The 13,178-nt window shown below is 41.2% G+C and overlaps 1 protein-coding gene across 1 annotated transcript; it reads left to right on the forward strand.

Moving 5' to 3' along the window:
• Positions 1-883: 883 nt before the first annotated feature.
• LOC129774264 (uncharacterized) lies at positions 884-6,715 on the forward strand. Its single transcript, XM_055777981.1, has one exon. The coding sequence runs from the start codon at positions 884-886 to the stop codon at positions 6,713-6,715; it is 5,832 nt and encodes a 1,943-aa protein (XP_055633956.1).
• Positions 6,716-13,178: the final 6,463 nt, after the last annotated feature.

Here is a 13,178-nt window from a genome sequence, read left to right on the forward strand (position 1 = left end):
GATTGAAGTTTTGACAGTATATCAAAATTTCAGTCGCATTCTGTTGAGAAGGCGGAGAAGTTTTTGGAAGACTAATTCTACTTACTTTACTTGTTGGCGAGTCTACGCCAACGCGCCTTCACTGTAGCTCCTTTTCGACCAGCACATAAGAACCCAGTATCGACAGTCGAGTCTAGCACAATTATCCCACAAACAATAGCGTTATAAACAATATTTGTCACTCTTTATTCTAAGTATTCTATAAGTCATAGAAAACACAAAATCTCAAAGAAAGAGCAAGGAAACCTCGTGAATTAAATCTAAAATTGGACCAAATTGTTCAAGCTAGTTCAAAACGTAACTACATTTAAGTTTAAAATTAATTCATAAAACTAATACACTGAATTAGTCTATTTGTTTCCACAGTGAATTCATATATATATATAATTAAAATCATAATTATTGTTTAACGTAACCTATATTGAACTTAACTCTATATAAAAGGTAAAACTTAAATTATTATTTACTTAGTCATGCCTTAATCTATAGTACGGATAAATATTCATGCCTTAATATTATAGTACGGACAGATAGTACGGTTAGAGCAACATTGATTATCGTTCAACTTACTCGAAACTCCTAAATCCTGAATTGGAAGAGAATACATAACCCATAAAAAAGGGACTAAACGTAAGTCGGAAAGCTTGTAATTTATAATATATTTTGTAAACAAATGTAATACCATTTTCAGGAAAATAATAATTCCTCGCAGAACATAAAACCTTAGTTTTCGATTGTTTGAATGTGGTATTATTATTTTGGAACACCCCGATCCGTGGATCTGTTGGCAATCTCCAACAATTTATTATTTTCGTTTACATACGAATAATTCATCAACTAGATCATGTCGAGTAGAGGTTTACGTTCGAAAAAAACCAATGATGTAGCGGAGAGTGAAACTGGTGGTCAAGATGGTACGCAAAAGGTGGTTACGGAGGATTCAGAAACACCCATTCCCAGAAGATCATGTCAGATATGTCATGGGGAAAATACAAACCAGATGGTGCGCTGTGATGTATGCCAAAAATGGCATCACTACCAATGTGTTGGGGTAACACAGGTATCTGAAAAACAACCCTGGAGTTGCGCCAAATGCAAAGCTGCAACCGGTGTCCAGGATACGTGTTCAAATACCATCAAACCTCCTGTGCTGCTTGGTAGTCAAAGTCAAAAGCAACCAGAAGCCGTTCCTGGAACTTCCTCTGCATCCCTCGTTCAACAAAAAGGCACTCAACAATCACAGGTCGTGAATTCAATCGGAAACAAATCAGCAAATGAGACCATTCCGAACATAACATCACTTCCACTGAAACAGTCAGCAAACCCTGTATTAAGTAAAACGATATCAAATGCAAAAGAGACGTTGCCAAGGAAACCTGCATCGAACGCGTCAGGAGTGTCCAACCGATCGACACAAACACTCTTAAAACTAAAGTTGCGAAAGCTAGAGGAGGAACGTGAATTGGAACGTCGACGAACTGCAGATGAGGCAGCCAAGGATAAAGAGTTCCTGGAGAAGAAGTACAAGATACTAGAAGAAATGGCTAGTGAAGGTGGTTCGAATGACGGCGATGCTATGAGCCGCGTGGAGGAGTGGATGGATGAAACGGTGAATCAAAACGGAAACCAACCAGGTAATCCGCCCCCTCTTGGCTGCACGAGCTGCAACCGTTCTCAAAGCAATACACAACGAATCAACTGCGCTCCGCTACCACAAACCACGTGCGAGGTACCGAATCAGACTCTCGTTCCCGTTCCTCAACAGCAGAATAACTACCGTCCAGTGTATGATGATGATGACGTAGAACAGTGTCCGCTAACCCGGAAACAGCTGGCAGCGCGTCAAGCAATCTCAAAGGAGCTACCCACGTTTTCCGGTAACCCAGAGGAGTGGCCTCTATTCTTGTCATCCTTCAACAGCACGACAGCGATTTGTGGATTTTCGGATGCAGAAAACATCATACGGTTGCAAAAATGTTTGAGAGGGCGAGCATACGAAGCGGTTAAAAGTCGTCTGATGCACCCGGCAAATGTGGTTGGCGTAATAACGACTCTAAAAATGTTATTTGGACAGCCGGAAGCCATCGTACACACACTAATCGCGAAGATCAACTCACTACCCGCGTTGAGGGAAGATAAGCTGGAGACCCTTTTAAATTTCGCTGTCAGCGTGGACAACTTTTGTGCTACGGTGGACGCCTGCGGGTTAGAAGAGCACCTCTACAACGTATCGTTGATGCATCAATTGGTCATTAAACTGCCTTCTTCCATAAAACTGAATTGGGCCCAGTACAGACAAACGCTGCCGGCAGTTAACTTGGCTTCTTTTAGCCACTGGCTTTATTCTCTAACAGAGGCTGCTAGCGCTATAACTATTCCGAATGATATTGGAGACATAAGAACAACGCGGAGCGAAAACCGTGGAAATAAAAAAGGTAACACTTTCGTGAACTCTCACTCCGAGGACGTCTCTCCGGAAACATACTCCCAGAAATCATTCTTTGTGAGGACAGCAAGCGAAGGCTGCATGATATGTAAAGGGATGTGCAAATCCATTTGTAAATGCAAACGGTTCCTAGAAATGTCGCGTGACTCACGTTGGGCAGTTGTGAGAGAATACGGACTCTGTCGTAGATGCCTGCGACGACACTATGGGGGATGTCAAGCAAGATTATGCGGTAAGAATGGTTGTCAGTTTAAACACCATGAATTATTGCATAACGACGAGAAAAAACCACCGAACGCTGAAGTCGTAGAAGCGATTACTCCTCAATCAAGTTCGAGTTCAAACCATCAGGGATGTCATACTCATCAAGTGAAGTCTAGCAGAACTCTATTCCGTTATTTGCCAGTACGTCTACATGGGAAGCACGGCTCCATATGTACCTTCGCCTTCCTAGATGACGGGTCAAGTTTGACACTAGTGGACAGTGATTTGGCAGATGAGCTGAGACTTGAAGGGGAAGTAAAACCCCTCTGTCTGCACTGGACAGGCGGCACACAGCGCCATGAAGAAACCTCACGAGTCGTTAGTTTTGAAGTTGCTGGAATACGAGACGAATCCCATAAATTCAGCCTAACTGGAGTAAGGACGGTCAACGAATTATTACTTCCACCACAAACGTTGAACATAGAGGAATTATCTCGCCTGTATCCACACCTCCGAAACCTTCCCATCCTCTCCTACGAAGCTGTGCGACCAAGAATCCTAATTGGGATGAAGGATCAACACCTCACTCTCGTCCTCAAGAGTCGAGAAGGAGGACCAAATCAACCGCTTGCAGTGAAGACCCGCTTAGGCTGGACAGTGTGTGGGGGCGCCAATGAAAATGATACACCCAACCTAGTACATTCGATTTTTCACATTTGTCCGTGTGAAAACCGTTCAGACGATGACCTTCATCAGGCGATGAAGAGGTATTTCTCTTTAGACAGTTTAGGTGTAGTTAAATCGGGAACATCTCTACTCTCCAGAGACGAACAACGAGCACAATCTCTTCTTCAATCTCTTACAAAATTCACGGGAACACGTTTCGAGACCGGACTACTCTGGCGCTACGACGAAGTCCGTCTTCCAGATAGTCGAGCGATGGCAATGCGTCGGTTTCAATGCCTCGAGAAACGCTTGATGAGAGATGCTTCGCTTGCAGCAGTCTTGCAACAGAAAATTTCTGATTATCTACGCAAAGGCTATATCCGAAAGCTATCAGAGGAGGAACTTATACGCCCAAACCGTCGCACCTGGTATCTTCCTGTGTTCCCAGTAAAGAACCCTAATAAGCCAGGGAAAATTCGCATCGTGTGGGATGCTGCAGCCACTGCTTTCGGAAAGTCACTAAATTCATTTCTTCTGACGGGGCCTGACCAGCTTGCATCGTTGTTCTCTATTCTCATCCAGTTCCGTGAGCGTGCGATTGGACTAACGGGTGATCTGCGAGAGATGTTCCATCAAGTCTCGATACGGAACGAAGACCAACTTTGTCAACTCTTTTTCTGGAGAGATGAGGATGGTCAGCTGTCAACCTATGTGATGCGTGTTATGACTTTTGGTGCTTGTTGCTCGCCAAGCAGTGCACAATATGCGAAGAATATGAATGCAGAGCGGTTCAGATACCAGTACCCGACAGCAGCAAACGTTATTCAAAAGCGTCACTACGTGGATGATATGCTAGTTAGCGTCGATACGGAAGGAGAGGCAATACAACTGGCAAAGCAGGTTACGTTCGTACACGCGCAAGGCGGTTTTGAGATCAGAAACTGGATCAGTAATTCTCAACGGGTACTGAGAGCTCTGGATGAGAACAGTACGAAGGAGAAGAACCTTGACCTCGCTCCGGAATTGGCCACGGAGAAGGTGTTGGGGATGTGGTGGTGTACCGCGTCGGATGTCTTCTCATATAAAGTTGGATGGAACCGATACGAGCGCCCCCTCTTGGAGGGTCAACGTTGCCCGACAAAGCGGGAAATGCTACGAATCCTTATGTCTATGTTCGATCCCTTGGGGTTAATTGCACAATTCCTGATGTACCTGAAGATCCTCATGCAGGAAGTCTGGCGGTCCGGAGCTGATTGGGACGATGAAATTAACGGAGTACTCTTCTCCAAGTGGCAGACGTGGCTTCAGATCCTCCCACAAATCGAAACGCTCAAGATTCCTCGTTGCTATCGCAGTCGAATTCCAGCAGATTTTTCCGACGTGCAGCTCCATACGTTTGTAGACGCGAGTGAGGATGGAATGGCTGCAGCTTGCTATCTTCGTTACTCCCATGGCGATACCATCGAATGCACGTTAGTCGCTGCCAAAACCAGAGTTTCTCCGTTGAAATTCCACTCGATTCCTAGATTGGAACTTCAAGCAGCGGTGTTGGGTGTTCGATTGGCTTCCACAGTAAAAGAATCCTTATCTGTGAACATCACTCGGCGAATTTTTTGGTCAGATTCACGAGATGTGATCTGCTGGGTCAATTCGGATCATCGGCGTTTTACACCATTTGTAGCCCACCGAGTTAGCGAAATTTTGGACTCCACAGAACCAGCAGATTGGCGCTGGGTTCCTACCAAGCTAAATGTCGCGGACGATGGCACTAAGTTGGTGAAACTACCAGACATGTCTGCAGAAGCTCGTTGGTACACAGGACCACATTTCCTGATGTGCACTGAGAAGTATTGGCCGCAACAACCAACCGTGACTAGGACAACAGAGACCGAACTACGCCCGTATTTGTTGTTGCATGTCCAGAAAACTGAGCCGCTTCTCTGCTTCAGTGACTTCAGTAGCTGGAGAAAGATGGTGAACACAATTGCATACGTTCTTCGGTTTTCCAACAATATCATTAAGAGGATGAAAAGGCAGGCAGTTACGAATGGCCATCCTTCAATGGAAGAGCTGACCGCCTCTGAATCCCATTTGATCCGGCAAGCACAAGAGGACGCCTACCCCGACGAATACACCCTTCTCCACCAGTCTGGTGGAGCCACGCTTCCGAAAACTAGCGCTTTGTATAAGCTCACCCCTTGGATCGACAAACACGGAATCATGCGGATACGAGGTCGTATTTCTGCCTGTGAGTTCGCGACCGAAGATGCCAAGAATCCGATCATTCTACCCCGTAACCACCACGTTACCAGTCTCATTGTTGCACACTATCACCAAAAATACCACCATCAGAATCACGAGACTGTAATTAACGAGATACGGCAACGTTACTCCATTTCTCGACTTCGAAGTACCTACTTACGGGTACGCAACAGTTGTCAACGATGTAAGAATAACCGGGCAATTCCGCAGCCCCCTATCATGGCAGATCTCCCACATACCAGGTTGGACGCATTCGCTCGACCGTTCACCCATGTAGGCGTGGACTACTTCGGTCCTATTACAGTCGTAATAGGCAGGCGATCGGAAAAGCGATGGGGGATGCTCGTAACCTGCATGACAATACGAGCCATCCATATTGAGATCGTCCATTCGCTGAGCACTAATTCGTGCATCATCGCGCTGCGCAACTTTATCTCGCATCGGGGTACGCCCCGAACGATCTATAGTGATCGCGGTACCAACTTTGTCGGAGCATGTCGTGAGATGCAGAAGGCAGAAGCTTCGGTCAACATAGAAGAGATGATGAAGGCGTTCGTTTCATCGGAAACCAAATGGGTCTTCCACATGGGCGGCTGCTGGGAGAGATTGATTGGAACAGTCAAACGAAACATGACGGCTATTTTGTCAACGCAAAGACTGACGGACGAAGTACTGCGAAATGTTCCGATCGATGACGATTCCGGCCCAGCCTTGACTCCAAACCATTTCCTCCTTGGATCATCCGATGGTACCAAACCTTTGTGCACTCTAGAAGACAGTGGTGCCGCATTACGGCAGTGTTGGCGTGCATCGCAGATACTCGCGAATAGATTTTGGAAACGTTGGCTGAGTTCGTATTTACCTGAGATCACCCGCAGAACTAAGTGGTTTATCAACACGAAGGCGATTGGAATCGACGACGTGGTAATCATTGCTGACCCTAAAAATCCCCGGAATTGTTGGCCCAGGGGGAAGGTCATCGGAATCTGTCCTGGAAGAGATGGACAACCTCGATCAGCAACTGTGAAAACAGGGAACGGTTTCTACGAGCGACCAGTTGCTAAACTGGCTGTGCTAGATGTACGGCGCGATGATTAGTAAGTCGACCTGGAGATCAACGTACCTGGGGGGAGTGTTGGCGAGTCTACGCCAACGCGCCTTCACTGTAGCTCCTTTTCGACCAGCACATAAGAACCCAGTATCGACAGTCGAGTCTAGCACAATTATCCCACAAACAATAGCGTTATAAACAATATTTGTCACTCTTTATTCTAAGTATTCTATAAGTCATAGAAAACACAAAATCTCAAAGAAAGAGCAAGGAAACCTCGTGAATTAAATCTAAAATTGGACCAAATTGTTCAAGCTAGTTCAAAACGTAACTACATTTAAGTTTAAAATTAATTTATAATTTAATTTATGAATTAGTCTATTTGTTTCCACAGTGAATTCATATATATATATAATTAAAATCATAATTATTGTTTAACGTAACCTATATTGAACTTAACTCTATATAAAAGGTAAAACTTAAATTATTATTTACTTAGTCATGCCTTAATCTATAGTACGGATAAATATTCATGCCTTAATATTATAGTACGGACAGATAGTACGGTTAGAGCAACATTGATTATCGTTCAACTTACTCGAAACTCCTAAATCCTGAATTGGAAGAGAATACATAACCCACAAAAAAGGGACTAAACGTAAGTCGGAAAGCTTGTAATTTATAATATAATTTGTAAACAAATGTAATACCATTTTCAGGAAAATAATAATTCCTCGCAGAACATAAAACCTTAGTTTTCGGTTGTTTGAATGTGGTATTATTATTTTGGAACACCCCGATCCGTGGATCTGTTGGCAATCTCCAACATTACTGTTTTGATTTTTTCGACTACTTTCTAAGGGGCGCGTCACATCGTTGAAAATTTAGCAGACTGTAGACATTTGTAGCTGCTTCCCTAGCATGTTGTAGCCGTTGCGTGCGTTCACTGGACAGGAATGCTCGGTGTGATGTGAGGTCTGCCAAGGCGTCAATGCGTGAAACTCCCAGCTCTTCGTGTACTTCCAGGAAAATTTCACGCAAAAGGTTTGTGTCTGTTGGTAGACCTTCAGCTGCGAGCATTACTGATGCACTAGTTCTTGTAATTCTTGTAATTGTAATTATTTTTAAACTAATCTAACAACTAAAATTATTAAAAATTGAAAAAAAAACAACATACCATCATCATCATAGTCTTAAGATAAAAAAACACACACACTTGCACCTACACCTAAAACAGTACTCTATTCATTATATAATAATGATGACGATTCCACTTTGTTTTCCTACAACGATTTGGGCTGGACGAATTTTCTTTGATAACTATTTATATGGATTTCTTTTATAATACAAACAAAACCAGTAGATTAGTTAAGAGCATAGACATAGATTGTCATTCGAAAGAGCGAGTAAATGCATTATATGAACGCTAGATATTCCAAGGCATGTCAAGAGAATTTCCAATCCGGGAAGACCCTTGACCGATCAGGAATTGAACCTAATACCTATATCCATACCAGCCTTGAATTTACAAAGGAAATCCCGCTTTACTGGATACCCGACAACGATCTGTTAATCGTTTTCGAGACCAGACAGCTGAGCAAACCTAAGCCTAATTCCAGCCGATACTTCAGGCCCTTCATTCAAACTGGGGTATAATCGCTTCAATCTGAATCTGCAATGAGATCTGCCACAACACAGAAAGATTTCGTCAATCATCTGTTAAAAAGATAAATTTACAAGAATTCCGGTTGAGCTAACCCTAGCTTGTTCGCAATTTCCACTTTGAATCCCTTAGAGTGATATGATTTTCTTAAAAACAGAACCATTATTTTTAGTCAATGCTTAATTTTAAGCTTCTCTATGCCGTTTCACGTGCACGATGCTCAGAATGTTGTAGACTACTCGAAATGTATAAAAAAAAATTAAAAACGAGTACAAACAAATTAAATTCTACATCATCATAGTCTAATGATAAAAAAGACAAAAGCACAAACAAAAATTAATCCCTCATAGCTTCGTCATCTTACAACGTTGATTCTACACCAGGTCAAAAATCTAAATCATGCTTCAAAAACTCTTTACAAATACTACGAAACATTCGAAGGCTTGTTGCTGTCTTTGCCTCATTGGGTAAGGTATTATACAGTCGATATCCCTTATAAAAAATTGAATTTTGGGTACACGACATTCGGAAGTTCATGGTTCTGAGGTCGCTTGCTTGTCTTGTATTATATCGATGCATGTCTCATCCATATATTATAGTATTTCGTAGGTAATTCGGCGTCATATTATTAGTCATTTTGTATATAAACGTGAGCGTGCAATATTCAATATGCTGACTGACTGACATCCATTGTAGGCATTCTAACATGAATCTCCGCGGAGTTCGTCGATCACATCTCAATATCAGGCGCATAGCCTTGTTTTGCAACATTCGCATTCTTTGCATCTGTCTCTTATTTGCAAGAAATAGCACAGACGCACAAAAATCAAAATGTGGAGCGATCAGCGCTTTGTAGATCGTTATTTTGCTTTCAAAGGTCAAGAAACGATTTATTCTACAAAGCACTCCATATTTTTGAGCTGCCTTCTTTATAGTATAATTAATGTTCTCTTAAAAAAGCAGCGTTTCGTCTATAATAACGCCAAGATATTTGATTGATGATACTCTTTCCACAGGTTGCCCATCCATACTTATACTTAGACTGCCATTATCAAGACTGCGTGTCGAAACTACCATGTATTTCGTTTTGCTTATATTTAATTTCAATTTTTTCCATTTTAACCAGTCATCTAAGTTTTGTAGCTCAAGATTCATTTTTCTGTAACAGTCTTGCAATGTATCTTCCACAACAAATATCGCTGTGTCGTCAGCGAACAAATTCACGTCGCTGTCATTTAACACCTGTTTGATGTCATTGATATAAAGCAAGAAAAGTAACGGCCCCAGAACACTTCCTTGAGGCAAACCCAGATTCGCTGATCCCGCCGATGATTTACTGTCCCTATAAATAGTGATTTGTGTTCGCCCGCTTAAGTAGCTTTCAAACCACGTCAATACAATTCCAGTTACATCATAACTGGAAAGCAGATTTATCAATTTACACCGGTCTACTGTCTCGAAGGCCCTTTTCAAATCAATAAATGCCGTCAAAATAACTTTCTTCTCTTCTATAGCCTGTTTCCATTTTAGAAGCAACAAATTAAGAGCCGTTTCACAAGAGTGGTTTTTCCTAAATCCAGACTGTTCATCTACCAGGATTTCATTTTCCGTTATATGTTCCAACAGTTGATCTTTGACAACGATTTCTAGGATTTTTTCGTACATTGGTAACATATTAACTGGTCTACGGTCTTCTGGTTTGGTTGATTTTGGATTTTTTGGAATCGGTATGACAACGGATTTCTTCCAACTATGTGGGCATTCACCCCGAATCATCGACTCATTTACTATATATAGTAGATTCTCTTTGATTAAATCAAATGCATCTACTAATACCGTTTCATTGATATCATCAACACCCGCACAGGTTCTTAAATCCATCACCACCTTCCTCAGTGTTTCCATACTGATGGTTCTAAAGCATCTCCATTGTGAGGACAAACTAGGAAAAGCAAGATTTAGTCGATTTGTAGGAGGCACAATACCATTGTGGATTTCCTCTTTTGCTGAGGCCAGCAGTTCCTTATCCCATTTATCGGCGCGCAGTTTGCTTTCTTCGCTTCCTGTTGAGTTTTGCTTTGTCGGCTGCTTTTTCTTGAAGCCTACGAATTCGTTGTTTGGCATCGAATTCCGACCAGTCCGGTTCCCAATGCCATTTATGGTCAAAGCGGCGCCATCCTGGAGAAGTGTATGAATTATTTTGATGGAAGCGCGGCTTTCAGATAGTTCCTCTTCTAAGTGTGCTCATACACTGTTTGACCGAAGCCAAATATTTGACTCTTTTTGACAGATAAAATTTGGTCAACGTGTACTGATCAAATATATTCTACACAAAACACGACAAGCAAATATTCAATTATTGGATGCCTAAATATTTTTTCAGTCTGTTCTTCGAACCTGTCGGTACATGGTTAGGTTACCTTGAATATTTCAGTTGATTTTTTCCATAAGCTTACAGTTGGCTTGACAGTGTGGGAGACACTGGAGGAAGACAATGCACTAGCCATTTCTTCCATTTGTGTTTTTACTTCGCACGCCAGTGTGATGTGCGAGTCTGTCGAGTCAGTTTTTAGGGACTCGAATAATTGGGGCAGAAGGTCGATGGAGTTTTTTGTTGTTGAATGTTTTATTTCCATTTCTGCAACTGCGACTGATGCCGCTAATTTCGCTGCTGATTCTACTACTGCGTAGTTGTCCGTTGGGGCTATTTTTAATAGCGATGTTATAGCATTTTTGATTTCCGCAGTGCTGGTTTTTGTACTGCTGAAGACTTGCGAGACGCTCTTATTTATATCTTGCAGCATTTCTTCTATGTTCGAGAGGGTTTCATCGTGTGTTGCACTGAGCGATTTGAAGTTGTTTAGTAATTTATGATTGGCTTCGAGTGTCATGCCAATGTTTTCGTTGATTGATTTTAGTGGCTTCACAAGCGACTTCATGCCAAGGTTAGTTATGAATTCTTGGCAGTCCTGACATAGTGGTAGCATGAAGGTTCGCAAAATTTCTTCATGATTTCGTTGCGCTCCCACACAGGCGGCGTGAAATTGGCGGTTGCAGGTTCCATAGCAACGCCACAAAAAGCGATTGTCGCTGAGCGCACAATTCACTATTCAGCACGTCATTACACTCGCGTCGATAAAAAAAATGTAAATAAATAAAGTGAAGCGCGCGGGTCACGTCGTAAAAAAGTAAGATTGTTTACTAATAAAAAAAAAAGTTACTTAAAAATATACTGGAGCGCTGGTGAAACCGGTCAGCACTCAACGACGGTCGAAAGTCGAAATGAAAAGAAAGTCGAATGAAAAGTAATATGAATAATTGAATCCACATGTGATTCAAAATGAAAAATCATGTATCACGTTTTATACTAGGACTAACCGTTCTCGAGACCAGTTTAAATTGACTAGAATCATGACAAAATTTAACCAGACATCTGGATTTTGAGTTACGGTTTTTTGAAAGAAAGATTAATGATTTGAATACGCCCTTTTCAAAAATCAATCGTAATTTAAATTTGTAATATTACAATGAAAATTGTGATTTTGGGTAGCTTTCATCATAAGTTCCAAGTTTAAATAAGCCGAATTTAAAAAAATTAATTAATTTTCATCATAAGTTCCAAGTTTAAAAATGTCGAAGAGGGTCGGGTTGCTGTTTTTTGGCCGATCTGGCCTTGAATTGCTCTATGTTACCAACAATGTGTAAGCGTGAACTCTGTGTTCGAATTTTAGATCCAACATCGGTTTTTCATCCAAAATTCTATATTTTCAAAAAACTACAATTTTATCGTCTGCGACACTAAAAAATGAATATTATATTTTGCCGAACTCGGAGACAAAGTGTACTGAAATTTTGCTTAGAATTCCTCCCAAACTGAATGCTATTTTGCACGCTATTTACTAATACCAACGCGAGGACCTTTATAGCATACCTGATAGCTGTCCAGGTTCGTTGGTTTGAGTTCACGGTGGGTAAACAATAAATCGTTCATTAATGGTGTAACTACTTTTTTCCATCAGAAATCAAGTTTTCGTTTCACTTTATATGGACGTAAAAATAAGATTGTGTACGAGATTTGTGTCAGGGGGAGTAGAAGTGATCGAAGGGATCGATCGACAAAAAAAACAGCTGAACGTATCACTATAAAACGTTTACATTAATATAGGGGTTATACTAGGCTAAAAAAATACCTTACATTAGAACATTAGAACTTACTGCAACATTTGCAAAATTACTGAAGATTTTCTAAAACATTTCAAAGCCCTACAGGAACATTCTGAGAATCGAATGGAATCTGTTTGACATTTTTTAATGGATTTGCTATTGAGTTGGTTGGGAAAAATCGTGTTGTTCTATAAAAAGTTTGAGAAAAACAGAAAGAAATATATTTCTTCCCGATATTTTTGCCCACTACATCTACAACCACTCAGTTAAAAATATGTTCGTAAAACAGTTCTGAACTTGAAAGGAAAAAAATGAATGGTTTAAAATGAGGTATATCTCATCTTCATGCTTTGATTTTCACGAAGTTACAGCATTTTGAAAATCACCTAAAAGGTTCAACTTTGCTCTAATTTTCTCTAATTTTTTGTCAAGAGTATTTCCATGGAATTGTATAATAATTTGCATATTCATAATTAAAACACATGGAACGTACGTCACACGTCAATTCAGGATTTGATTATATAACGAATTTAAACTTGTTGTTTATCTATACAAGACATGCATTAATCATTTTTCACTGTTAGCAGTTGCCTATAAATTTACAGCAACATGAACTCGCCGAGAAGGTCCAGTAACAACATAAATCTGTTAAAACCACTGTTGTAAGATACTATCAAAAACGT

Source organism: Toxorhynchites rutilus, chromosome 3, assembly GCF_029784135.1.
Source record: "Toxorhynchites rutilus septentrionalis strain SRP chromosome 3, ASM2978413v1, whole genome shotgun sequence".
Classification (NCBI taxonomy): Eukaryota; Metazoa; Arthropoda; class Insecta; order Diptera; family Culicidae; genus Toxorhynchites; species Toxorhynchites rutilus.